This window comes from Sarcophilus harrisii, chromosome 3, assembly GCF_902635505.1.
Source record: "Sarcophilus harrisii chromosome 3, mSarHar1.11, whole genome shotgun sequence".
Classification (NCBI taxonomy): domain Eukaryota; kingdom Metazoa; phylum Chordata; class Mammalia; order Dasyuromorphia; family Dasyuridae; genus Sarcophilus; species Sarcophilus harrisii.
The window spans coordinates 358474859-358500401 of record NC_045428.1 but is presented as its reverse complement, the minus strand read 5'-3'; the positions used below and the strand labels follow the sequence as shown (position 1 = coordinate 358500401).

Sequence of the window (25543 nt, the reverse complement as noted above, 5' to 3'; positions counted from 1 at the left end):
GCCTTGGTTATTCAGTATTAGGGAAAATATTACATAATCTGTGGCTATATTTGATCTCCATTACCTTTCAGAGATCTCTCTGAAGGAATTGCCTATCTTCCTTCATTCACCCTCTGAAGGAAATTAGAAGGTTTATTCTCTGAGAAAGTTAGGGAAGAAATTGTTCCAGTAAGTTGAGAGAAACCAATACTTAAGTGACCTTTTCATTAATAGAATTATTTTACTCTGCTTACACAAGAGTTGATATAAGTAATATATGTATTTGGTGTTTTAAATTTTTATTTGTTTTAAATTTAAATATAAAATAGTAAAAGGAAAAACTCCCAGCAAAACATGATAGTTTTCAAAATATAAAGCAAATCTTCATTTCAAGAAATTCTGTGTATTAAATACTATACATTTTTCTCAGAGCAGTCCATCTTTTCTTTGCTTCTCTATAGATTTTCTTTTGTTCTCTTCTGCACTTTATTCTTTTTTTTTTTTTTTTTTTCTTCTTCCTCCATCTCCTCCAAGGCTACAATTAATTGTGTGTGCGCTCATGTAAGCATTGGTTCATACATATACTTATCCTCATACACATAGATGTATATATTCATATGCATCCATGCAAGAGCGTTTCATTTGTTTGTCCTCTGTTTCTCCTAAGGTGGATAAGGTCTTCCTTTATAAATCCAAGTCTTTTCATATTTTTCTAATTCCACCAACTCATCTATTTCCTACACTATAGCAAAATTTCAAGTTTATTCTTTCTAGTTATTTTAAATATTCTAAAACTGCATTGATTAGTGTGACTGATATATAGTGTAGTTTCCTTATTTTTCTGATAAGTATTTTTAAATTTGTATGCAGTACATGTGGTGATCGCTACCCCTGGAAGAATTCTGGATCTCATCAAGAAAGGCGTAGCAAAGGTTGATCATGTCCAGATGATAGTATTGGATGAGGTAATGTTTCTTATTTGGGGAAAAATACTATTTCAACAACAGTAATAATAGGTGACTTTTATATAGCTCCTTAAGGTTTATAAAAACATCTCATTTGATCCATTCACTGCTAATGAATGGAACAACAGTTACCCATATTTCTCTGTGCTATCATACACCCTCCCCTGGTGTAAATCAGGACCTTATTTGCTTGTAAAACTTACTTACTCTTAGAGAGCAGTGGTTGGTAAAATTTAAGCTTTGTTTATTTTTCAGGAGTGCTAGTAGTTTAGTATTGTTATTTTCCTAGCAATACAACAAGGTTGAAAGGAATCCTTGTCTTATAGGGTAACCTCTTCATTAAAAAAAGTATTTATTACTATGTTAACACCAAGCAATTGTTGATCACTTTTATCACCTTTTCCAATGAAGTATTTGTGAAAAAATTCAAGACATGGTTATCTTTCTCAAAAGGATAAACTTGAAGTTCAGGAATTTTTTCCTATTGTATTTGATGCCATTGGATATTAGTTGTGATATGTATTTGTACTCTAGAAGTAGGGGAATTGTAAAGATGTTCCATATCAACTAAGTCTAGAAATTGCTATGGGTTTATTACTATTTTTTTAATTGTCCATTTCTATTACAGGCAGATAAGTTGCTGTCACAGGATTTTGTGCAGATAATGGAAGACATTATTCTCACGTTACCTAAAAACAGGCAGATTTTATTATATTCAGCCACTTTCCCTCTTAGTGTTCAGAAGTTCATGGTAAGTATAAGTTAGTTTAATTGGAAACACGGCCATGTCTAATATCCTTTTGCCTATGTGGGGAGACTTTTTTCTTTCTCCCTCTCAGGGAGACATTTCTTTTGTCATTTTCTCTGTGTGTTATGTCAGTACACAGTATTCATTATTTTTCACATCTAAGACTTTGACATCTTTGTTAATCTAGTATGTTCAGTGAATAAGATTGTTTGCTTTAACATTAGATAGGCAAAACAAATAATTGACAAAAATTTCTAGGTTTTATTTTGTCCTTTGGCTTCTTGTAGACATAACTTTAAGTGTAGGATTTACATAATAAGTGGCACATTTGTGTCTACATCTTTAAAATGTTTGTAACTTTTTTTCCCCTGAAACAATTGGGGTAGTGACTTGCCCAGGTTCACACAGCCAGGAAGTGTTAAGTGTCTGAGACCAGATTTGAACTCAGGTCCTTCTGACTTCAGGGCTGGTGCTCTATCCACTGCGCGGCCTAGCTGCCCCATGTTTATAACTTTTTGGCATATACTCTTGAGGTGATGGAAGTGAGTGACTTGCCCAGGGTCACACAATTGGTTTTCATGCTACACTATCTTATTGCTCTAAAGACTGTCTTTAGTTTATAAACTGGAACATTTTTGTTTTGTTGATAAATAATATCCCTGTTATAAAGATCATGGTAATTTCTAATGAAGGTTTTTTTTTTTTTAAATCTCATAATATATAGTTTTATGTTTATTGTTTATGCTCTGCTTTTATTCATTCCACTGAGTCTTCTCATTTTCTTCTCAGAATTCCCATTTGCAAAAACCCTATGAGATTAACCTAATGGAGGAGCTAACTCTGAAGGGAGTAACCCAGTACTACGCATATGTAACTGAGCGCCAGAAAGTACACTGCCTCAACACGCTTTTCTCAAGGGTAAGGAATATGCTTTAACTGCTAGATGTGAAGGGCTGAAACTCTTGAATTCATGCGCTGAGGTCAGACAACCGACTAAGACACTTAAGGCTAACTACCAATTGGACAATACTCTATGAACATATGCTTGGAAAATGGCCCTTCCCACTATTCTGTGCTGGTTTGATCTGTTGGTGTATACAGAGAATTGGAGGAGGGTGGAGTAAGACAAGCCAGAATTACTTTTGGGTGGGAGACAAAGAAGAGAGGTGTGGAGATTCCTGTGTCCATTCCTCTCATTTCGACCAAGAATAAAGACCAAGGACTTTTGCTTATCCTGACTCTGGCTGATTCTAAAGTATCCAGGGTGTTAACTCTGCCTTCACAACTAAATACCATAATTCACTAAATTCCAACAATATAATGTAGATGGTTTGTATCAATTGGCAATCATTTTTACATACCTTCACTGTATCAAGTTTCTTTGCTTTCCTGGGTTCTGGTGTTTATAAAGGTGTAGTCTGGGTTACTGATTTGAACTTGATACAATGTTATTTAATGATTCTAAACACTTGATTCAAAAACAAAATGGCCTTATTTTGCCTCAGGCCCAGTAGATCATTTGTGGCAGTTATAAAAATTAATCAGATACTAAAATAAAATTCTGAAAGGAAATGTGAATTTTTCTTTGATTTAAATTCTTTTCTGCCCACTATAAAATAAAGAAAAAAACACCTATGTAATTGTTTAGAATTATTGGACTTTTGTGCATTTTGTGGAGGCAAGTTTCAGATAATGTGCAATGGAAAGATTTCCTGTTTTCTAGTCAAGAACTCAAAGCTCTAGCAAGTTGAATAAAGATCTTTGCCTTTCTTGCTAATGTTTCTTTCCTGTGCTTAGCTCCAGATAAACCAGTCTATAATTTTCTGCAACTCCTCTCAACGTGTTGAACTATTAGCTAAGAAGATTTCTCAACTGGGCTATTCTTGCTTCTATATCCATGCTAAGATGAGGCAGGTGAGTGTGAAGCTATGACATTGAAGCTCACAGTAGTTATTTCTTAATTATGTGATTTTTATTGTAACTTTGTAAGTTATTATTTTGGGATTCCCTTCTAATGGACTCACAAGGGTTTTTTTTTCCCCTCTCTATATTTCCTCCCAGGTCAGTTGGTAATGTGTTTTCCCAGTTTTTCTTTCTAGAACTCATTACCAAAAGGATCCAATCTGGACTTCCTTAAGTTCTTCCTTATAACAGAAAATTACATCTAAAACTTTTTATATTGCAATTCCTTTGCTTACTACACCATTCCCAAAGTTCATATGGTACAATTTTTATTCCACTTTGTTGCAGTTCTTGCATACGAACTGGGATTGAGTACTCAAGAGATTTAAACCCCTTTGGGCATTTGGAAAAATGTCCACATCACCTGTCACATTTCATTTTACCATGAGACAAACATTAGAAATTCTCACTGGAAATATATATATCTTAATTTGGACACATGTATTTCCTAATGGGAAGCAAGATGGTCCAGAAGCAGTTCATAAGGATAACATTGTTTTTGAATGTTATTTGTCCTTTAAGAATTAAAAGTGTCATGAAAATACACTGTCTTAGAGTGTTCTCCAGAGGGTCATAGGTTTCAAGTTGATAGAGAACATAAAGTTCATCTGCTCCTCATGAGAGATGAGAAGACATTATTTGCCTAAATACTATCCATTTAGTGAATAGCAAAGCTCAAATTTTTGAGCCAACTCTAAATCTAGCACTCTTTGTTGCACCACACTTTCTCACATTTATAAGCTTACTTACATTCACTGAATGCAAGTGAGAACTTAAAACATTTAAAACTGAAAATTCAGAATATGAGATTTTAATGATAACATTGGTTCTTTCACATACTCTACCTTCATATTAAGGGATTATACCAAAACTTGAGTAACCAACAAGAATAGTGTAGTAGGTGTTTAACAAATACTTGTTTATTATACATGTAAAATGATTATAAATTATTAGCTTAACTACATTGAGAATTGCATTATGGAGTAGTGGATAGACAATTGGCTTTGAAGCAGAAAAACTTGAATTCCAATTTCAGCTTCTGACAATACTGGTTCTCTCGTCTGGGCAAGTCACTTTACCTCTCACTTGTATGGGCCAGTAGGTTGGGAAGAAGATGGCAGCCCGGATTCATAGAGGGAGTTTTCTTATTTTGGAATTATTTATACAAATTAGTTCCTACCTTCTTTCTGGTGGATTAAATGGCAAAGGTTATCAAGCTGCATTTAGAATTTTAGCCTGTAGATTAAAAAAAAAAAAAAAAAAAAAGTAAATTATAAGAAATTCAAGGTTTGAACAAAATTTAAAATGTAAGAAACTTTGTGTGAAAACCAAAGTTTTCAGAGTTGGGGAGAAAAAAATCTCAAGTTTTGTTTAAAATGCTTAGTTATATAACTAAAGTAAAATACTCTGAATCTACTTTCTTGGCCTTTTATTATTTCTTTCTTTTTGCTTTCATATTTGTAATGTTGCTTATGATTCTCTTACGTACAGAAGAGGTATGAGTTGGTAGTAATTATTTGGGGAGAATTCTGTATCTTGTGTTGCTTAATTTAATTTTTTAAAACAAATTGACTCTTATTTGTGTTTCTAGGAACACCGAAATCGTGTATTCCATGATTTCCGAAATGGCTTATGCCGTAATCTTGTTTGCACTGGTAAGAATTTTATATCCTCCTTGTTCTTTATTTGTCCTGTTCTACTTTGATTCATTTTGACTGTCCTTGTCCCTTCCATCACCACCAGAAAAATAACATTGAGGTCAAATACCATCAACTCTTTAAAATTGTGTTGTTACCTGAAATTGCAGGAATATTGTTCTAGCATATTCAAACCTAATTTGTTAGAAAAATTGTGTGGCTGAGTTTTGGGGGGAGTTGGGGGTGGTTTGTTTTTGTTTGTCTTTCCTAAATTGAATTAGCATAAGGAAAGATGCCAACAAATTGAATTGTATTAGTGATCCACCTGTATTTTTGAAATTTTGTTGTTGATTTCTTTTTCTTACAAAACCACATCAGACTATTTTATTTCTTAGATTTTGTACAAAAATCTCAGAGGGGAAAGTATAGTATTTCTTTATTTCTATAAGATTAATGATCAGAACTAGATTTGTCAGGTAGAGAAGAAAATTTAGGTTTTTAAAAAAATGCTGATTTGTATATTAGTGTGGTACAATAGAAAAAGCACTGATTTTGGAGAGACAGAAGCTGGATTCAAAATCTAAACCTGCTTCTAATCTTTGTTAATTATGTGACCTTAATCAGGGCACTAAGAGATCCTGGTCTTCATTTTCCTGATTTCTAAAGTGCTGGCTTGAATTAGATCAGTTCTTCACAAGGGGATCCTCTTTTTTTTTTTTTTTTTTTTTTTTTTTTTTTTTTTCTAATTTAAATTTTGATATCTAGTTCAATATAAATGGTTTATGTATTTTAAAACCTTATTTTGTGTAAGGATCCATAGGTAGGCTTACTACACTGCCCAAGGAGGTCCATGACACTCAAAAAGTTAAAAAACTCCTGGACTAGATGGACTCCTGAGAAGTTTCTTCCAGCTTTCAAATCGGTGATTCTATAATTTCAGAAACTACTCTTCATAATTCTAGTAGAGTACTTAAATCAATTCACTTGTAGGAGTCATCTGTCAATAAGGCTATTAAATGCTTATTGTTAAACGTTTTGTGTCTTTCATCTTGCTTCCTAATGTAATTTTATTTTAGTTCTGAGTTACCAGCTTTGATTTACTTGTTTAAGTAGCTTTCACTTTTAAATATCAAAGAAGAGAAGACTGAAATATAAAATATAACTTGATGCCTGTTATGGGTTAATCCTTACCTTTTTCTCTGTTTGGGGACAGCAAATGCAAAAAAAAAAAAAAAAAAGACTTTCTCATTCTTCATATTTCTTGGTTTTTATACCATTTGGCAGTTAATAACCCTCTCCTGTGTACTGTGTCTTATGGATTTTTTGTTACTGTTTTTTTCTTGGTTCTTTTATGTTTCTGAATCTCCTTTGCTAGATCATCATCCATGTCCTGCCACCTTACTTACACTACAAAGTTTTGTGCTTGGCCCATATTGTTTCACTTGATACACTCTTATTTGGTGTCCTCATCAATTTTCATGAATTTAATTTCTATAAATTATATATGATGATATATAAATGATTCCCAGATCTGTAGATCAAGTTCTTGCCTTTTCTGAGCTTCAGTTAATTTTTCATTAGCTGCCTGTTGGACATCTTAAATTGGATCTTCCTGAAGGCATCTCAATCTGATCAGCTCCAAAATCGGACTAGTGATCTTTTCCTCCAAATCTTGTCTTCTTAATTTCCCTAATATTATTAAACATCACCATTCCTCTAATCTCTCAGGTTCACAATCTCAGTGTCATTTTTATTGCCTTCCTCTCAGTGTATATGGTCAGTTGACTAATTTTATCAATCTTGTAGCCATATCCAGTACATACATCCCACTCTCTCTACTCTTATGATCACCCTTAGCACTTGACCTCATATTTGTTTCCCTGCTTTGACTTTATTCACTTAAATCTGTTCTCCACATGGAGATTTTCCTAAATGTTATTTAGGATTAAATGTGAATTGTTTCACTTTTAAAGCTCTTGGCAGTTTTACTCTTCCCTTCCAACCTTATTATACATTAATATTTTCTCTACATTCTATAATTCTGCTTCAGTGGCTCACTTGCTGTCACATAGAGTACTCCATCATGAGGAGATGATCCAAACCAGTTTCAATTGTTCAGTGATGAGAGTCAGCTACACCCAGAGAGAACTGTGGGAAATGAGGGTGGATCTCAGCATAGCGTTTCCACTCTTTTATCGTTTGCTTGCATATTTGTTTTCCTTTTCAGGTTTTTTCCCTTTCTTTCTAAATCTGATTTTTCTTGTGCAGCAAGATAACTGTATAAATGTGTGTGTATGTAGGATTTAACATTTTAACATGTATAGGATTACCTGCCATCTAAGAGAGATGGTGGGGGGGAAGGAGGGGAAAAGTTGGAACAGAAGGTTTTGCAAGGGTCGGTGGTGAAAAATTACCCATGCATATGTTTTGTAAATAAAATATTAAAAAAAAAAAATCTCCCCCCCCCAAAAAAAAAAAAAAAAAAAAACCAGTATTCTATCTCCTAGATCTGTACTTTTGCATTGGTGAAGAGGATTTGGAATGCCCTCCTTTTTTACTTCTGCTTCTGGAAATCCCTAGTTTCCTTCATGACTCAAGTTTAAATGCCAGCTTCATTATTGGTCTTTCGGTGATCTCCTTGGCTGCTAGAGCCTTCCTCTCCAAGATTATTCTGTATCTTCTTTGTTTTTATCATATATCTATCTGTACATGGCATGTTGTCTCATCAGAATATAAGTTCTTTGAGAGCAAGAATTATTCACTTCTTTATTTGTATTTTTAACATCCAAGCAGGACAACCTGTTGAGGGCCCTTAGCAAATTGTTATTGGTTAGTTGAATTCAATTTAATTAACATTTGCTCAGTGCCTGCTATGCATATGACTGTGCTAGAAGCTGGTGATAAAAAAGAAAAACAGATTAAGGAATATAAAGTACTTCTAATTGAAAGGGGAGAGGGGGGGGGGGGGGGGGGGGTGGAAGGTGGTACATGAATTGAGCATTGAAAGGAACTAGGGATTCTAAGAATTAGAATTAAGGAGAGATTGTATTCTAGGCTTAGATACAGGTTGTACAAAGCCACAAAAGCAGAGTATGAAATGTCACAGAGTATAGCAGAGTGTAGCTGGAGTAATTTCGAGCACGACAAAAAATAAAGTGAAATAATTCTACAAAGGCAGCTAGAAATTCTAAAAACTTCTAGTTAGAAACCTAACTAGGCTGTACTAAGTATCTCTGATACTTTGGTATTAGAGATATCAAAGGGTTTGACTTTCAGTATATAGACAACAAATAGGCAGCTAGATGTGCAGTGGATAGATCACTGGTTTTGAAGTCAGGAGGTACTTAGTACAGTCTAGTTAGTCATAATCTCGTGAAAAGCTGACTCATGATATAAGGAAGTAATTAAGAGTCAAATGAATGAATGGTACAGAGAATTCCTAGTATTATTCCATAGGTATAACAACTCATAGGTATCAAACCTATGAGTTGTGGTCTGGAGAGGTTTCACCGAGAATGGAACTTGAAGTCTTTAACAGATGGATAGAATTTGAATATGTGTTGAGAAGAAAAAATGTTTCGGGCAATAGGAACAAAACAACAAGCAAAGGATTTAAAGGTTGTCCTGTAAAGGCAGATGTGTTTGGGTGAGAGACTGGTGTTGTAGAGCAAAAGGTTTATGTGAGAAAACTGTAAGCTGTAAGATAGAGAAAGGTAATTTGAGATCAAGCTTTAGAGCACCTTGAATGCCTAGCTATGAAATTGGACCTTTTATCTAATAGGCAGTAAAAAATAATTAAAGCTTTTTTTTTTTTTTTTTTTTTTTTTTTCCCCCTTAGTAGGAGAGGAACAAAATTTTAGGAAGCTTGGTCTGATGGTGATGTACATAATGTGATATTTAGAGGAAAGTATGAGAAGAGTGATGTAGAATTCAGTTAGGAAGTACTGCATTGGACCGTATATGAGGTATTAACATTTTTCACACAGAGATAGATTTAAACAATTGGAGAAATATTAATTGCTCATGAATAGACTGAGCTAATATAATAAAAATGATACTTTTGCCTAATTTATTTATTTCCATACCAGACTACCAAAGAATTATTTTATTCAGCTAGAAAAAGTTGTGGATCAGATGAATAGATTCGGTACCTAGTACATAGTAGTAAAGTAATCATACTAATCTTTAATATTTGATAAATGTAAGAGATCTAAGCTTTTGGCATAAAAGTTTGCCGTTTGACCAGAATTCCTAGGAAAACTGGAAAGACATAAACCAACATCTTACACCATACACACACACCCCAGGATAAGGTGGAATGGATAAATAATTTAAACATAAAGGGTGATATTGTAAGTAAATTAGGGGAACATGAAAAATTTTGCCTGTCAGATATGATAAGAAAAAGTATGGAAGTAAAATGACTAATTTACTTAAAGTTAAAAAACTTTTGCACCAACAACTAAATTTGTAAAGTACAAGCTATTCCTCACTTGACAAATGGTCAGGAGAATTATGAACAAGCAATTTTCAGAAGGAAGAAATCAAAGCCATTAATAAATCACATGAAAAATACTCTGAATAAATTAAAACATTCCTGACCATTCTCTCACTTATCAGATTGATTAACATGATATAAAAGGAAAATGATGAATGTTAGAGGGAATGTGGAAAAATAGGGACACTAATGCTCTATTGATAGAGTTGTGAAGTGATTCACAGTTCTCTACAATAATTTGGAACTGTGTATATGAACTGCAAAATTGTGCTTATTTGGCCCAGCATTATCACTGATCTTTTAAATCAAGGAAGCATGTGGCTAATTGTGAGACAGTGGGAAACTTAATTAAGATTCAGAAAAATCTGTAATTGATTCAATTCCTGGCATTTTATACCAAACAGGATTAAGTTATAGCCAATTATTTTTGAACACTTTTCCCTCCCACTTTTCAGGTCACCTTTATATGTTCAAAAGAATCAGAAATTAAAGAAAAGGGAAAGTGGACCTATTTGTATAAAAATATTTATAGCAGCTCTTTTGGAGTATCAAAAAATTGGAAATAAGAGCAAATAGGATGATTTCAGAAAAACTGGGAAGACATAGATTTACATTAGTAAATACAAAGTGAAGTGAACAGAAACAGAATCACAGTAATGGCAGTATTGTAAAGATGATCAGTTTGTGAAAGACTTAGCTATATTGATCAAGATAATCATTTAAGAAAATCCCAGAGAATCCATGATCAAAAATGCTATCCACCTCCAAAGAAAATTGATAAACTTATCAAAGTTGAGTGCATATTGAAGCATGCTTTTTAAACTTTGTGTGTGTGTGTCTTCTTTTGCAACATGAGTGATTAATTATGTTTTATGACATAACATGTAAATTTGATATGTTGCCTACTTTCTCAAGGGGTGTGGGATGAGGAGAAAGGAAAGAGAAAATTTTGGGGAAAAGATTAATGTTAAAATTTTCACACATAATTGGAAAATATTTCATGAAATAAAATATTGAAAAAAGGAATGTATAGATGACAGATTGTGAAGGAAAAAAAAATAGGACATAATGGTTAATATATTTTGGAGGAAGCAGCAGAAGTCAGAAATAATGCAAATTTTAAACCCTTTTGTGTCTGGGAGAGTGCTGATATTATTCCTATGAGAAATAGAGCAGTCTTTCAGGGAGAGTGTTTTGAGAGAAAGCAGTGGACCAAAAATTGAAGGAACATTCAGATTTAGGGATCAAGAAGAGAAGAAGCCAGCAAAGGAGAAAGAGGAGAACCTATGAGGTAGAGGGGAAACCAGGATAGTACAATATCAAGAAGGGAAAGTAGGAGGTAATTTTAAGAAGATGGAGGTGATCACCAGTATCTACTGTCCCAGAATAGAAATATAAGAATGACTGAGGGGGAAAAAGTAAATGTTATAATGAGGCATCTTTAATAATAGCATTGTATATATATAGTTACAATTATAAATTTAATCACTTTTCATTTTTTTGCTCACATTCGCCAATCCTTATATTGCTCATATTTTTACAGTTATCTTAAACCATTATCTTTCTGCTTGTTTTCAAAGGGCTGGAAAGTGAAATAATGTATAAACAGTAGATTATTCCTGTTAGATACATGCTAGCCTTGAGCAATGTTATTTTTGTTCAGGTGTATTCGAGTAAATTTAAAAGAGATATGATCACATAAAGATATTAGAGTGGTGGTACAAAAAGTCATACTTGAATTAGATAGCTTAAGAAAACTATCTTTATTTTCAGATCTGTTTACCCGAGGTATTGATATACAAGCTGTGAATGTGGTGATAAATTTCGACTTTCCAAAGTTGGCAGAGACCTATCTCCATCGTATTGGCAGATCAGGTAAGGAAATGTAAGAAGGATATTTCAGTGAAGTTGAATTTATCTCTGTAAGTGTATGTGAATTTCTGGTTCTTTTGAACATTTAAAGGTGACCTGAGGAATGGGAGGGGAAAATGTTAAACTTTTAACTTTGGAAAAAATAATTGGATATAACTTAATACTGTTTGGATTTCAATCAAGTTTTTAACTGCTGTCTTAAATTGATAAAAATTTTAACTATGAGAAACATGAATTCTGAGCAGATTATCTCTCTGGTTGTACCAAATAAAGCTATGTATTTGGTATTTTTACTTGAGCATCTGTCTTGTCATATCAAGTATTTAAAACAGAATTTAGTTTAAGATATGAAACCTGAAATTTTAGAAGGACATCCTTTAAGAAAGCCAACAAGAAGTAGTTTCACACACTGAAAATGTTGTTTCATATTCATATTGCTGATCTTGTTGTTTGAGACTTGAAGTTGTAATTTAATACCTTTATATTAGTTTTTAATTTCTTTTTTCTCTTGATAGGTCGCTTTGGTCATCTTGGTTTGGCCATCAATTTGATCACATATGATGATCGATTCAATCTAAAAAGTATTGAGGAGCAACTGGGAACTGAAATTAAACCCATCCCAAGCAACATTGACAAAAGCCTATATGTGGCAGAATACCACAGTGAGCCTGTAGAAGATGAGAAACCTTAACAAGCATGTGCGTATTTGACTTGACTTCTGAATCAGAATAGTTGTAGAAATAGAAAGAAGACAACATTACCCTTTCATTTTTATCCCCTGGGAAAGTCTTTTGTCCCATTCATGATGTATAATAAAGCAAAGAAATGAACCTCCAGTAGTAAACTTCCTGAGTGGTAAAGGTTCATTCAGCAAGACACATATATTTCTAATGATTGATACTGATCTCGTTAGCGATTGGTGAACTCAAGGCTAAATGCAGCTTGCTCAGTGCAGCAACAGTTTGTATCAAAATGAAGTTGTGCATTGGGTGGGACAGGTATTTTAAAATAATACCCAATAAACATAATCATATGAAATATCTTTAGAGTTTGTCATGACAGAACTAAATTTATACTTTTCTAAATATGTACTTGTGAGAAGATGCATTTTTAAAATATGTATTCCCTAATAATGAAGGAAAAATACAGTGCTTACATTCTACAATCTCCTTTTTTACTTCATTGTTGCTACTAGCATTTACTTTCTGGCTGTTGGTGTTTGCATTAACAAAGGATACAATAATATCACAAGAAAATTAAATTGAGTAATCAGGAGCTTACCTGTTGCTTCTTTCATGTTCTCTCTTTGAATTTTAAATAGCTTAATTGTTTAAAAAAAAAAAAAAAACTTTTTCCTAAATTAACTGTCATAATTTTAAAATTTTATCCTTCCTACTGTATAATTGTAAGTAGGCCCAATTCAGATTTACAAGATATCTTTTTCCTGGTTCAATTGCTATCAGTTGCCCTTCATATTAAGAAAGATCTTTGGAAAATGTTGCCAAATAGGATAAGTACAATATTCAAGTTTCTTTTTGGGGTGCCTAGTAGAAACTCCTTATTCTAAAAAAAAAAAACAGATTGCTCTAAAGGAACAAAAATTCATTGAGAGATGCTAGAGAAAGCATATTGCGTGGATCATAAATCATTAGAACCTGAGGCTGTTCTATTTAAAAGGATAGATTTTTTTTTTTTAATAGTCCTAGTTTATATTTCTTTTGGGAGTATTAATTTCCTGTTTCTTCCCATTCCTTAGGCTTTGACAAACTACAGAAGCCCATCTGGATCTGTGACACATCGTTTCTTTGGGAATGCTCTTCTCTTTGTGGGTTTTTCGTCTTCTTTTCGTTTTGGAACTATGAAGACTTAAAAAGAGCTCAGACTTTTTTTTTCTTTTTAATCTGGCGGAGAGGAGAAAAAAGCTGAAAAGAAGGAATATACCTTTTTTTTGTTCCACTTGTTTGCACTGTGTGCTGACTGAACATTAGTTGCACTAACTGCTGGTTTTAAAAAATTTCTTCTGGGAGGCAGGGGAAGGAGGGGGAAAAAAAGGAAGAGGAGGGGAGAAACCCTGAAAAGAGAAGAATCTTGATAAACACAAGCTTGTCTACTATTTCAAAATTCTCCAACAGTTGACTAGGAGTGCATTTCAACTTCTCCCTGGTTCTCATCCGTTTTTAAGCCTAAAGAGCTTGTTACTTATTTGTGCGAAGTGCCTTATGCTATGAGACCATTCAGAATATCATCTTTCAGACACAGCCCAAGGAATCAACAATGGCAATTCTTTCTTTTTTTTTCCCTCTTCCCATCCCTTTTTGGTTTCAGGTCAGTCTCCTTCCCTTCCCCTCCTCATTCACCCAAATACTCAAGCCCAGGGCTGGGAAATGAAACATATTGGTAATGTTAAACACTTGTTTTTTGTTTGATTTTTCATCGGAGGAGTTGATATGCAACAGCAGTTCACCCGCACTGTAAATACATGTATTTAAAAAAAACCCAAGTAAAAAATTCTGGGCTGAGTAGGTGCAACATCATCGCTCCCGAAGGAAAGAGCAGTCTATCATTGCAGGAGCCATATGACAAGCCTTTGTGCTCTTTAGCAGAACACTAAAGACTGATTTACATAAGCCTCCATTAGTAGTTATGGCACTTGATGTGTAGACATGTCAGAGCCTTGACCCTCTTTCCTCTGTGGCAAAGCGTATCCCATAGAAAATTGGATGTGTATACTTGTATAAACTTTGTAAATATGTTTTTTTCTGGGTTCATATATAACTTTTTTTTTATGAAGGTTGCTGGGATTAAGGGGATTAGATTGATTATGGGAGCAGCTATAGATGAGAGGGGCTCAGTTTTTCGCAACACTAAACTCTAAAAAGTGCTCCAGCCTCTTACTGTAGAAAGCAGGCCTCTATGGGGGAATCCCAGAGTTGAGAAAGGGGGACCCTAGGATGGGTGATGAGGGGTATTCACTGATACTTGTTGCCACACTGCTCTACCTAATACTATGGAGGAGTCCTACAGAGAGAACAAGGAAGCTTCAAAAATGTATAGCTCAAGATGTTTTTGAGATGCTTTCTGACATTCCTCCCTCCCCCTCTTTAAAAAAAAAAAAAAACCTAAAAACAAAAAATCTCATAAACTACATTTTCTGAAAAAGGGGGGGTAAAGACAAATCTACCTTGCAGTGTAACTATTCTAGCAGGTGGTAGTATTTTTGAGCAGTATATATAAAGCACAGATTTGAGTTTCAGAATATTAGAAAATACCAGTTTATATAAACTGACAATTCTGGAGCTTTTTTCTGTGGATCATTTCTTGTAGTATACACATTTGTTGCCCCAAAACACCTTGATACACAAATTTTGCGCAGGGATGGGCAGACCCTGAGACCTGTTAACTTCAAAGCTACAGAAAGCTGCTTGCCATCCTTTATGTTTTGGCATGAGTTGCTATCTGTCATTCTGCATTGTATATTGCTGGCAAACGCTTTATGGTCAATAGTGTTGCTTTAAATTGTGCCCCTCCCAACATGCTTGATGTTTGGCCTGATCTCCAGGCAAAAGGAGTGAGATGAATCAAAACCAGTAAACTTTTTCTTTTGTTTTTTTTGTTGTTGTTGGGGGGGGGGGGGGGGGGTTTTTTTTTTTTTTGTTTTTGGGTGTCTTTTTTTTTTGTTTGTTTTTGTTTTTTTTGTTTTTGTTTTTAATTCCCTTTTTAACCCAATGTACTGTAGTCTGTCAGGAGGCATTTTCAAACCACCTCACGCTTTCCCCACACCTAAGGCAGTTTTTCTGAATCCATTGTTTTTCCAAAACTTTAATGTTACAATCAGATCCTATATACTCTTCCATGTTTATCACCAGAACAAAATAATTGGTCTTATGGGGTTATGGTTTTGTTTTTTTGGTTGTTTTGTTTTTGTTTTTTTACTCTGCCCTTATTTACTTTATTCTAAACAAAGTTGTTTATAATCCTATCAGAAACCTGACCCATGCCTCCTGCAGACTTAACAATGATTCTTTTCCAACTGTAGCAAGAGCTGCATTGCACAGTACAAACTCAGACAATAATTAGAGCTGTATGAGCCACATGCTGTCTATCCAACCATTGTTAGGTACTAAATGTAAACGATAATTTAGGAAATAACTTTTTTGGGGGGGAGGGAGTTTATAGGTAACAGATTTTGACCAAATTTGAAATTCTTGCCCTTGTACTGAAGCAGCTCATTTTTTTTTTTCTTCTGGCGAGACAAGAGGGATCATTTAAAACAACAAAGATGGAGAACCAAATGTAAATATAATTTTGTATCTCGCAACAGTTTGTGGTTGAGTGAACAAGCAGGACAGTCCCAGTGCCAGCCATGGACTGCTCTGTCTAGTCCAGGATAGGTAAGCCTGATGCCATGCTCCATGGGATCCCTCTTGAAGCACAGACTTAAAATTGAAAGTATTACTAAAGCTCAGCCTCTGATGAGGAGTGGCACTTAAAATATCTGGAGCGCCATTATTGGACAGCTTTCTGTCAAGGCTGTTGTCCAATTCTGGTTCTTGATTCTTGAATAGGAATTGCAAATGGAAAGATGCTCTAAAGAGCTAGGTAAAAACCTGGTCTTTTGTTTTGTTTTTTGTTTTTATTTTAATCCCCTTGCAATAAGGACCATTGTAACTTTTGGGGGATGTTCTCAGATTCCAATTTTGGGGTATTTTGTTTTGGAGGTTTTAATTAATGTCAGCATTTTCCATTGGTTCATTTGGGTTAGAACAAATCCTTATTTTTAATAGTCAAACCACAGGTCCGGCATGTGGTTTGGCCTTAGGTGGTGCAGTTGGTGTAACAAAATATAACACTTAAAACACTGTGCTGCCTCTCAGCCCATATTTTCCCCTCACTCCCTTCCAAATCCCCATTTAAAAAAAAAAAAAAAAAAAAGTAATCTTTTGAAATGGAATAAATTTTGTCTAAATTGATCTTCCTGGGGAGGGAGAAGAAAGGGACAGAGAAACCTAGACTTGTTTCTCAATTACTTCCAATTTGGTTCCAAGTTCAATATGGGTTGGCCCCAATGGGTTAGTGGGTGGGTTGGTCATCAATATTTGTGTTCAGAATGAGATGAGAGCATCTTTCCTTTGCTGTATGCTTTGTGCATGTTACCATCAAGCTTGGGTAAGAACCAGATTGCTCAGCACAAAGCTCTTGGTATAACTGTTGGTATCAAAACATCTCATTCTGGTCACTTTTTTTTTTGTTTGGTTTTTGTTTGTTTTAATAGGGGTTGGGAGGGAGGGTGTCTGCATTAAGGATTTAGAAACACTTCAGATGCTTGTAGCCTCATCAACTTTCTCAACCACACTGTTGACCTCACAGATGAGTAGTAGCACAAAGGTGAAATGATTAAATTTTTCTTGTGATTTGAATCTTGTTAGTTTAATTTGCCATTTTTCATCATCATTAATGTCTCTTCCTTTCTTTATTGTTGCATATTAACTTTCTGGCAGTCTCTGGCCAGCAGTGAATTCAACCAGCAACCAACCAGCTCCACAGGCCAGTTCATGGGAGCTAAACCAACTTTGTTTAGTAAAATTAGAATTAAAGGCTCATCTGTTAGATTGAGTGTGTGTGTATGAAGAAGTGATTCATGAGGTTAGAACATGTCTGTCACCTGAAGTCCACTTCATCTGTAGCTAGCAGATCCTAGAAGAAGTGTATCTAAATCCATTTGTGGACAATATGGGGGGGGAAGGTGGGAGGGGAGGGCTAGGGTTATTAAGATACAGGCTACTGTATTTTAACCAATGATTGTGGGGGAGGGGTATCTGGAGAAAACAGTCACTATTCCCTTTATTAAAAACAAAACTGGAACATAATTTTTTTTTCTAAAAAAATTAAAAAGCAATTTTTTTTGTTCACTTCAAATGGGAAACAAATCCAGTGTCCCTAGTCACAAGGGACCAGTTCCACTGAAAAATAAACAGTGGGGACTCAAATTTGAAAACATTTGGGTGAGGGGAGAATTGGCTTTCTGTTAATTGGCTAATAGTCCAGTGGGGCTGTGTTTTTGTTGGGATGTGTGATGTATTGTATGTACATGAATGTGGAGCTGAGAGTCTCCACTCAGTTCAGAAAGTTCAGAAAAGATGGTTGGCAAAATCTTGATTTTGTTCATTTATCTCAATAAAAGCCCACTGGAACTCCAGCCTTGTATGTAGTATTCATTCAGTGTTGAGCTTTGATACTTAACCAAGATAGACCATGTTTTTACAGAAATCTTATAACTTCCTAAAAATGAATGCAGTACTTAAGACACCATGTCTTCATTTCTCTGAAGGAAAAAAATTGTGTTTCTCCCATTGACTCCCTTCCTACTCAATTTTATTCTGCTTCAGTCTTCACAACCAAAGGGAAGAATCAAAATAATGATTTAAGGTAAGGGAACCCAAATCCAAATTACAAACAAGGAACTTTGCAGTCTTCCATTTCATCTGTTGAATGATTGCCCTCAAACCTTCCAATAAAGTCTTTTTGAAACAAGCTTTCAAAGATTTGTCAGTAAGCATTTGTTGAACATTTATTATATAAAGGTCTTATACTGTGCATAAGTAGAATCTTAGAAAAATGATCATCCTCAAAATTCTCACTTTACAGGCAAAGAAATGGGACCCTAGAGGTTGAAATGGATTATATATACTCCATAGCTTTTTAGCAACAAGAGTCTTAGGAGAAGTTATAGATCATAGATTTAGAACTGATAGGTACTTTAAAGTTAATCCAGTCTAGCTTTTAGGAGGTTTTCTATAATCTGCCTGAAAGATTAACCTTTATCTTTACACAAGGTTAACATCGAGTGATCTTGTTAATTGCATTGGTTAAAATTAAGTCCTACCAAGTCTTTAGCATTTCCCTGATGTACCCATCTAACAATCCCATCAAAATTAAATTTCTGCATGGTTCTTGGTGAATCCATGCTGGTCTTTGAGATAGCTCTCTCCCAAGATATGTGCAAATTATTTAACAAAAATTTCACAAGTTATAAGCAATGTAAGAGGGAAGGCACTAGCATTTATTGATTTACTTATCATTCAGGAAAGTAAAGTGCACTCCCAGTTTAGACATGGTTTTATCGGGTTGTTGTTTGTTCCTTAGTCTTGAAAAGGATCATGACTTCAGGTAGGTGATGCCATGACATAAAAGGGAGTTGGATTTGAGTGAGGGAGAACTGTGAAAGGTCACCAACATCACTTTCTCCTCCAGTGTCTTCTGGGTCCAGTGGTCAGATATATGTCAGAGCTACAGGAGATGGGCTAGGTTTGAGCCAAAAGAGGTCAAGAATAACAAATCAAAGATGCTATTTCAACACTGTTGAGAATTTTTTTTTTTTTTTAAACAAGACAGTGAAGACACTAATGCTATAGGTTCCCACAACATTTCCTATTAGGTATACTGCTTTGAGAGACTCCTTTTCCATCGTGCTTTTCTTCAGGAAACTCATCATTGGGAAATCTCATCATAAAAGACTGCATCTAATGATACTTGTACATCATTAGTATCCTCTGGTCCTTTGATTAAATTCTCTAAAGGAAGAGTCATGGGATACAGGATGGGGCTCAGCCTCTCTTCTCCACAGTTACACCAGTTACACAGCCTTTGGACTATTTTGGACTTTTCCATCAACTCTCCACCCACTATCTCTTCCTTCCTCCTCTCCCCCACTGCTTTTCAGTTTCTTTTTGTGTGTGTTGTCTTCTCATTAGATTGTAAGCTCCTTGAAGTCAGGGACTGTCAGGTTGTTGTTGCCTTTTTTTTTCACCTATATTTGTATCCCCAGAACTTAGCACAGTGCCTAATACATAGTAAATGATTAATAAATGTGGGGGAGGGGGAGAAGGGGAGAGAAGTCTACTGACTGGCAGCACCAACTGTTTCCTAGTACCACATTTGAAATTGCAGTATAGTATGGTAAGGTCCCACATGTTACATAGGTTTTCTCTCCATACATTTTATGGAGGTGTGATTGTGTGGCTTGAACAGTCAGAACAATTAACCTCTTCTTTCTCCATTCTTCTCCAAAAGAGACTTTAATTGCTTACAAGAAGGGAAGCAGGACACTGGGGAGGCCACTATACTCTGAGAGACACAGGGTATGAGACTAGAATTTTACCTATCTGCTTCCTTAAATCTTATCTAGGGGATGTGAATTTAATATCCAAGCTAATTTCTGATCACTTTTTGATTGTTGGAGGAGTCAGGAGGATGCCAAACTTTATATGCAACACTTGTCAGCCTTCCTACTAAATACTAGTTACATGATGAGCACATTTAGAGCAGTTAGGCAAGATACTCATTTGTCCAAATGGGTAGCATAAGAGAAAATATATATAGGAAGATACATACCCAACAATACAGAATGAAGGTCTCCCAATGGAAGCAAGGTAATTAGGTTCAACTTAGAAAGTTCTCCCCAAAGTCTCTACTGTAGCAAGTTGGGAACAGGAACATGAGAGACTGCCGGACCCTTTCATGTCTTCCCAGATCTTTTCCTTCACTACAGCCCTCTTTCTTAAAACTAGAAGCCAGAAGTGCCCACAGTGACTCCTGGCTTAAAAAAGCTTTTCTTTCTCTTACCACTGCCTAATCCTTCACACGGGAGCAGCGCATTGATCTCTACCACTAAGGAGAGAGTCCCACGCAATGGGCTTTGGGTTACACAAGTAATGGACTCTATGAGATCACCCCAGCCTCTGCCATTCTCCTCTGCCTCAGCACGCCACCTGCAAGTACCACATTCTCCCCCAGTCTCATTGCCCTTCACCCAGTAGTTGTTCCTCCCACCCATCACGGAGGAGGGCTGGCTCAGGACTCATTAGCTGCCATCCGCTGGCAGAAGTCCCAGGCTCTCTGCCACCCTGTGTCCCCATCACTCCCACTTTGGGCTCCGCTGCTTCCACGTTGGTGGCTCCGGCTGCAGACGACGATAAATGCACAACTGGCTGCTCTTCCACCTCTCTGCAAAGCAACAGCTCACTAGCCAGTAGTTAGTGTGTCAGCAGGTAACTGCAAGGATAACGGTCTGCCAGCGGGACCCCTTCAGCTCCATCAGGGCCACTCAGCACTGCAACTGGAACTATCGCTTCCCGAGTTCAAGGGCTTTCAACTAGTAAATAATTAGTACTCACTTTGGTTTTTCATTTGGGGCATCTCCCCACCCCCACTAATTATGTGGCCATTTTGTGTCTGACCTGGGAAGGGGAAGAGGGAGAGGAGACCCATGAATGAGACATTTGCCAAAAGGGGTTTGTTAAAGGATGTTCTTTATACCAGCTGGAGACGGGAGTGAAACATAACTGGCCTCCATATTTGTGTCCATACAGGGCCAGAGTTAGGGCAGCATCCCAGACCAGGATGGGGATGTGGCAGCTCTGAGGATGCCTTCTCAGCTTTCCCTTTATAAACAGGAGAGGTCCCATCTGAAACATGTGCTTCAGATGCTACCTTTTTTTCCAGGAATTTTAGGATGACAATTGGTGGGGAACAGGGTGTCATTTCCTATCTCTGCTTCCAGTTGTAGGCTTTGAATAAAATAATTAGCTGAGGGGAATGAAAGTATGAAAATGGGACTTTTTTGGTTTGTTTTACTCATGGATAGCTAATGAGGAGATGAAGGATTAGGTGGGAGGCAGGACAATATGAGGGCAGGTATCCTTGAGCTATTCCCTCAAGTCAGGAATCAAAGGTCTTATAGATGTGTTTAAGGCTTTCTTCTGGATATCGCAAATAAGGGAAAAACTAAATCTGTGATTTCATCTGTACAAGGAACTCCCAGATGAATAAACTCTCTCAGCCTCTTCAAGATGATACCTTCTCTCCCAGTGAGTTTTAGTATTAATTATAATTCTTTGGGATTTAGCTCAGGATTACATAGCCAATGTATGTCAAATATGAGACTTCTTGGATCCAAAACTAATTCTTTAGCCACTATACCACCTGCTTCTTAGGATTCTAAATACAAATGTGAGGGGAATACAAATTCCCCCTCTTTATAGGAGAGGGGGAATAAACTTATAGTATGCTTCCAGTAAAGATCTGAATGGGGAGACTAGCCCTTAAGTTACAGCCAAGCTACAGATGCATAAAATAACAGTCTGCCTAAGCAGGATGGGGAAGGGCAGCTAGGTGATAAACTTCCTATGGAGGGAGGTGACCCTTGATTAGTGGGGAGAATGCTGAGATCTCTTTTGCTTAAGGACACAAGAGACTTACTGAGTTGATTCCAGATAGTCTTCAAAGAGAGACATGTGCATCAAGTACGTTCCAGGGAAAAGAGAAACACTCTTGAAACAGAGGAAGCTAGCTTCAATTTGTCTCTCACTGATTTTCAATTTATTTCCCTAGAGACATCTGGGAAGATCTTTCCCTTAGCTGAGATTTTACTCTCTCTCATGGTTTGAGTTGAGAAAACTCAACTCAAGAAATAACATCTCTTATTCCCAAATGAAGAATTCAATCAATCTTTCTGATATATTCCTAATCTGCATGTTTCCAATTTCTATTTACTTCTTTGCTTGATATTTGGTTTTGTGACAGTCTTTGGGTAGCTAGATGGCATAGTGGGTTATCATAAAGATGAGCTCAAATCTGGCTTCAGAGACTTCCTTGCTGTGTAACCCTGGGCAACTAATTTAATCTCAGTTTCCTTAACTGTAAAATGATCATAATAGCACCTTCCTCACAGGGTTGTTATGAGGATCACATAAAATAATGTTTGTCCAGTGACTGGCACATAGTAGGTACCATATAAATGCTAGCTGTTTCATTATCCTGAACTTTACAGTGGACAGATGTGTGTCAGATAGATACAACTCTGATGCCCCTCTCAGAAACCCACCCCATCCTTCACTGTGTTCTAATGATTCAGGTACTTCCTTTGGCTCAGCTCTCCTCCAAAAGGCAATGCAGTCTCAAATCATAACTATCCTTGCCTTGTACCTTTAAGAAATCCATTAATACATACCTCTTACACCAGCATTTATATTCATTAGCTTGAGGAAGTAAAAATCTCTGAAATAGACCAATTAACTAGTATTTATAAAAGCACGTACTATGTACCAGATACTGTGGGCGTGAATCCTGAAACTGTCCTCCTTGACTTTTGGGGTGAGCTCTGAAACTCTCCTCTGACAGAGACCCACCCTTGGGGCAGGAAAATGGTTTCATTAAGATTAGCCCAGGACCACTTCCTACTTAGCTGGAACTTAAGTGGTCTCATTCAGCTGGAGATCTGGGCCTGGGGGCAGTGACAATATTGAAGGAATCTCATTCAATCGAAGCCCCAGCCTCGGATTTCTTATAAAAAGACAATTTTAAATTCCAAATCTTTACAAAAGTCCAAAGTAGGAGGATGCTTTGCCAAGGGACCTCTCCTCTTGGCACAGCTGCCTGCCAGGACTCCTGCCCGCTAAGAAGACATTCTCTTCTCAGTGATAATTTCTATTTCTCTGCTAGGACCTCTTGCCACTAAGGATATGTCTTTCTAACAAAGTTGCCTTCTCAGCTAATAATAAACTTCCCTTTTGTCATTCAGACTTTTCGGATTCGTGAATTCTTTTCATGTTGGACCTTCATTGACCAGAAGGAATTCCCACAACTTTCTGCACTGCTTCAATTTTATGTAAACTATGTATCAATTGAGGAATGGTTCTTATTCTTTTGTATATTTGAATCTGTTTCTTACATATCTTAAATCTTTATCAGAGAAAGTTGCTGGAAGATTTTTTTCCCCCAGTCATTTCCCTTTTAAAGTTAGTTTTACTGCGTTTGTTTGTGCAAAATTTTTGTAATCAAAATTAACAATTTTATCTTCTATAATCCTATCTAATCCTGGTTTGATCGTGATCTTTTCTTCTATCCTTAGATCTGATGGACATTTTTCCACATTTTCTAAATTGTTTGTGATGTTTGTTTATATATGTTATATATTCACTTAGAATTTATTTTGATATGAATCTATTATCTTCCATACTGCTATCCAACTTTCCTGGCAGTTTTTGTCCAATAATGAATCATTATCCCAGTAGTAGCTGGGATGTTTATGTTAAATGAATGCCAAAGTTCTAAATACATTTGCTTCTTTATGCTGTGCATCTAAACTGTTCCACTGATTGTTTCTTGATTTTTTTAACCAGTAACAAGTTGTTTTGAGAAATGATGCTTAATCCTGCCATCTAGGGGAGGGGGTGGGGGGTAAGAGGTGAAAAATTGGAACAAGAGGTTTGGCAATTATTAATGCTGTAAAGTTACCCATGCATATAACCTGTAAATAAAAGGTTATTAAATTAAAAAAAAAAAAAGAGAAATGATGCTTAGTAGTATAGTTTAAGATTTGGTGCTATGAGGCTCTCTTAGTTTTCACTTCATTATGTCCCTTGAGAGTCTTGATCTTTTTTTTGCCTCCAAATAAAAATTTTTTATTATTTTTTCTATGAAACAATTCTTTTTTTTTTAATAGCTTTTTATTTAGAAGTTATATGCATGGGTAATTTTATAGCATTGACAATTGAGAAACCTTTTGTTCCAATTTTTCCCCTCCTACCCCTCACCCCGTCCCCCAGATGGCAGGTTGACCAATACATGTTAAATATGTTAAAGTATAAATTAAATACAAAATAAATATACATGTCCAACAGTTATTTTGCTGTACAAAAAGAATCAGATTCTGAAATAGTGTACAATTAGCCTGTGAAGGAAATCAAAAATGCAGGCGGACAAAAATAGAGGGATTGGGAATTCTATGTCATCTCCCAGAGTTCTTTCTCTGGGCGTAGCTGGTTCAATTCATTCCTGCTTTATTGGAACTGATTTGGTTCATCTGATTGTTGAAGAGAGCCACATCCATCAGAATTGATCATCATATAGTATTGTTGTTGAAGTATATAATGATCTCCTGGTCCTACTCATTTCACTCAGCATCAGTTCGTGTAAGTCTCTCCAGGCCTTTCTGAAATCCTCCTGCTGGTAATTTCTTACCAAACAATAATATTCCATAATATTCATATTCCACAATTGACTCAACCATTCTCCAATTGATGGGCATCCACTCAGTTTCCAGTTTCCAGCCACAACAAAGAGACCTGCCACAAACATTTGTGCACATACTGGTCCCTTTCCCTTCTTTATGATCTCTTTGGGGTATAAGCGCAGTAGTAACACTGCTGGATCAAAGGGTATGCACAGTTTGATAACTTTTTGAGCATAGTTCCAAACTATTCTCCAGAATGTCTGGATGTGTTCACAATTCCACCAACAATGTATCAGTGTCCCTGTTTTCCCACATCCCCTCCAACATTCTGCATTATCTTTCCCTATCATTCTAACTAGTCTGACAGGTGTGTAGTGGTATCTCAGAGTTGTCTTAATTTACATTTCTCTGATTAATAGTGACTTGGAGTATCTTTTCATATGGCTAGAAATAGTTTCAATTTCTTCAGCTGAGAATTGTCCATATCCTTTGAGCATTTATTGATTGGAGAATGGCTTGATTTATTATAAAGTAGAGTCAATTCTCTACATATTTTGGAAATGAGGCCTTTATCAGAACCTTTGACTGTAAAAATGTTTTCCCAACTTATTGCTTCCCTTCTAATCTTGTCTGCATTAGTTTTGTTTGTACAAAAACTTCAATTTTATATAATCAAAATTTTCTATTTTGTGATCAGTAATGATCTCTAGTTCTTCTTTGGTCATAAATTCCTTCCTCTTCTACAGGTCTGAGAGGTAAACTATCCTGTGTTCCTCTAATTTATTTATAATCTCATTCTTTATATTTAAGTCATGAACCCATTTTGACCTTATCTTGTAGGGTGTTAAGTGTGGGTCAAGGTGTAGTTTC

The 25543-nt window shown here is 35.9% G+C and overlaps 1 protein-coding gene across 4 annotated transcripts in view; it reads left to right on the top strand.

The window, feature by feature from the left end:
* DDX6 (DEAD-box helicase 6) overlaps positions 1–17857 on the top strand; it is a 39728-nt gene extending 21871 nt beyond the window's left edge. For all 4 annotated transcript variants that reach the window (XM_003764146.4, XM_031960097.1, XM_031960098.1 and 1 more), the window contains exons 7-14: positions 850–944; positions 1573–1695; positions 2482–2610; positions 3490–3606; positions 5246–5309; positions 11563–11664; positions 12177–12359; positions 13418–17857. In XM_003764146.4, the coding sequence (XP_003764194.1) occupies positions 850–944; positions 1573–1695; positions 2482–2610; positions 3490–3606; positions 5246–5309; positions 11563–11664; positions 12177–12352 (806 nt within the window). In that variant the 3' untranslated portion in view covers positions 12353–12359; positions 13418–17857. The remainder of the gene's footprint in view (positions 1–849; positions 945–1572; positions 1696–2481; positions 2611–3489; positions 3607–5245; positions 5310–11562; positions 11665–12176; positions 12360–13417) is intronic.
* The last annotated feature ends 7686 nt before the right edge of the window (positions 17858–25543 follow it).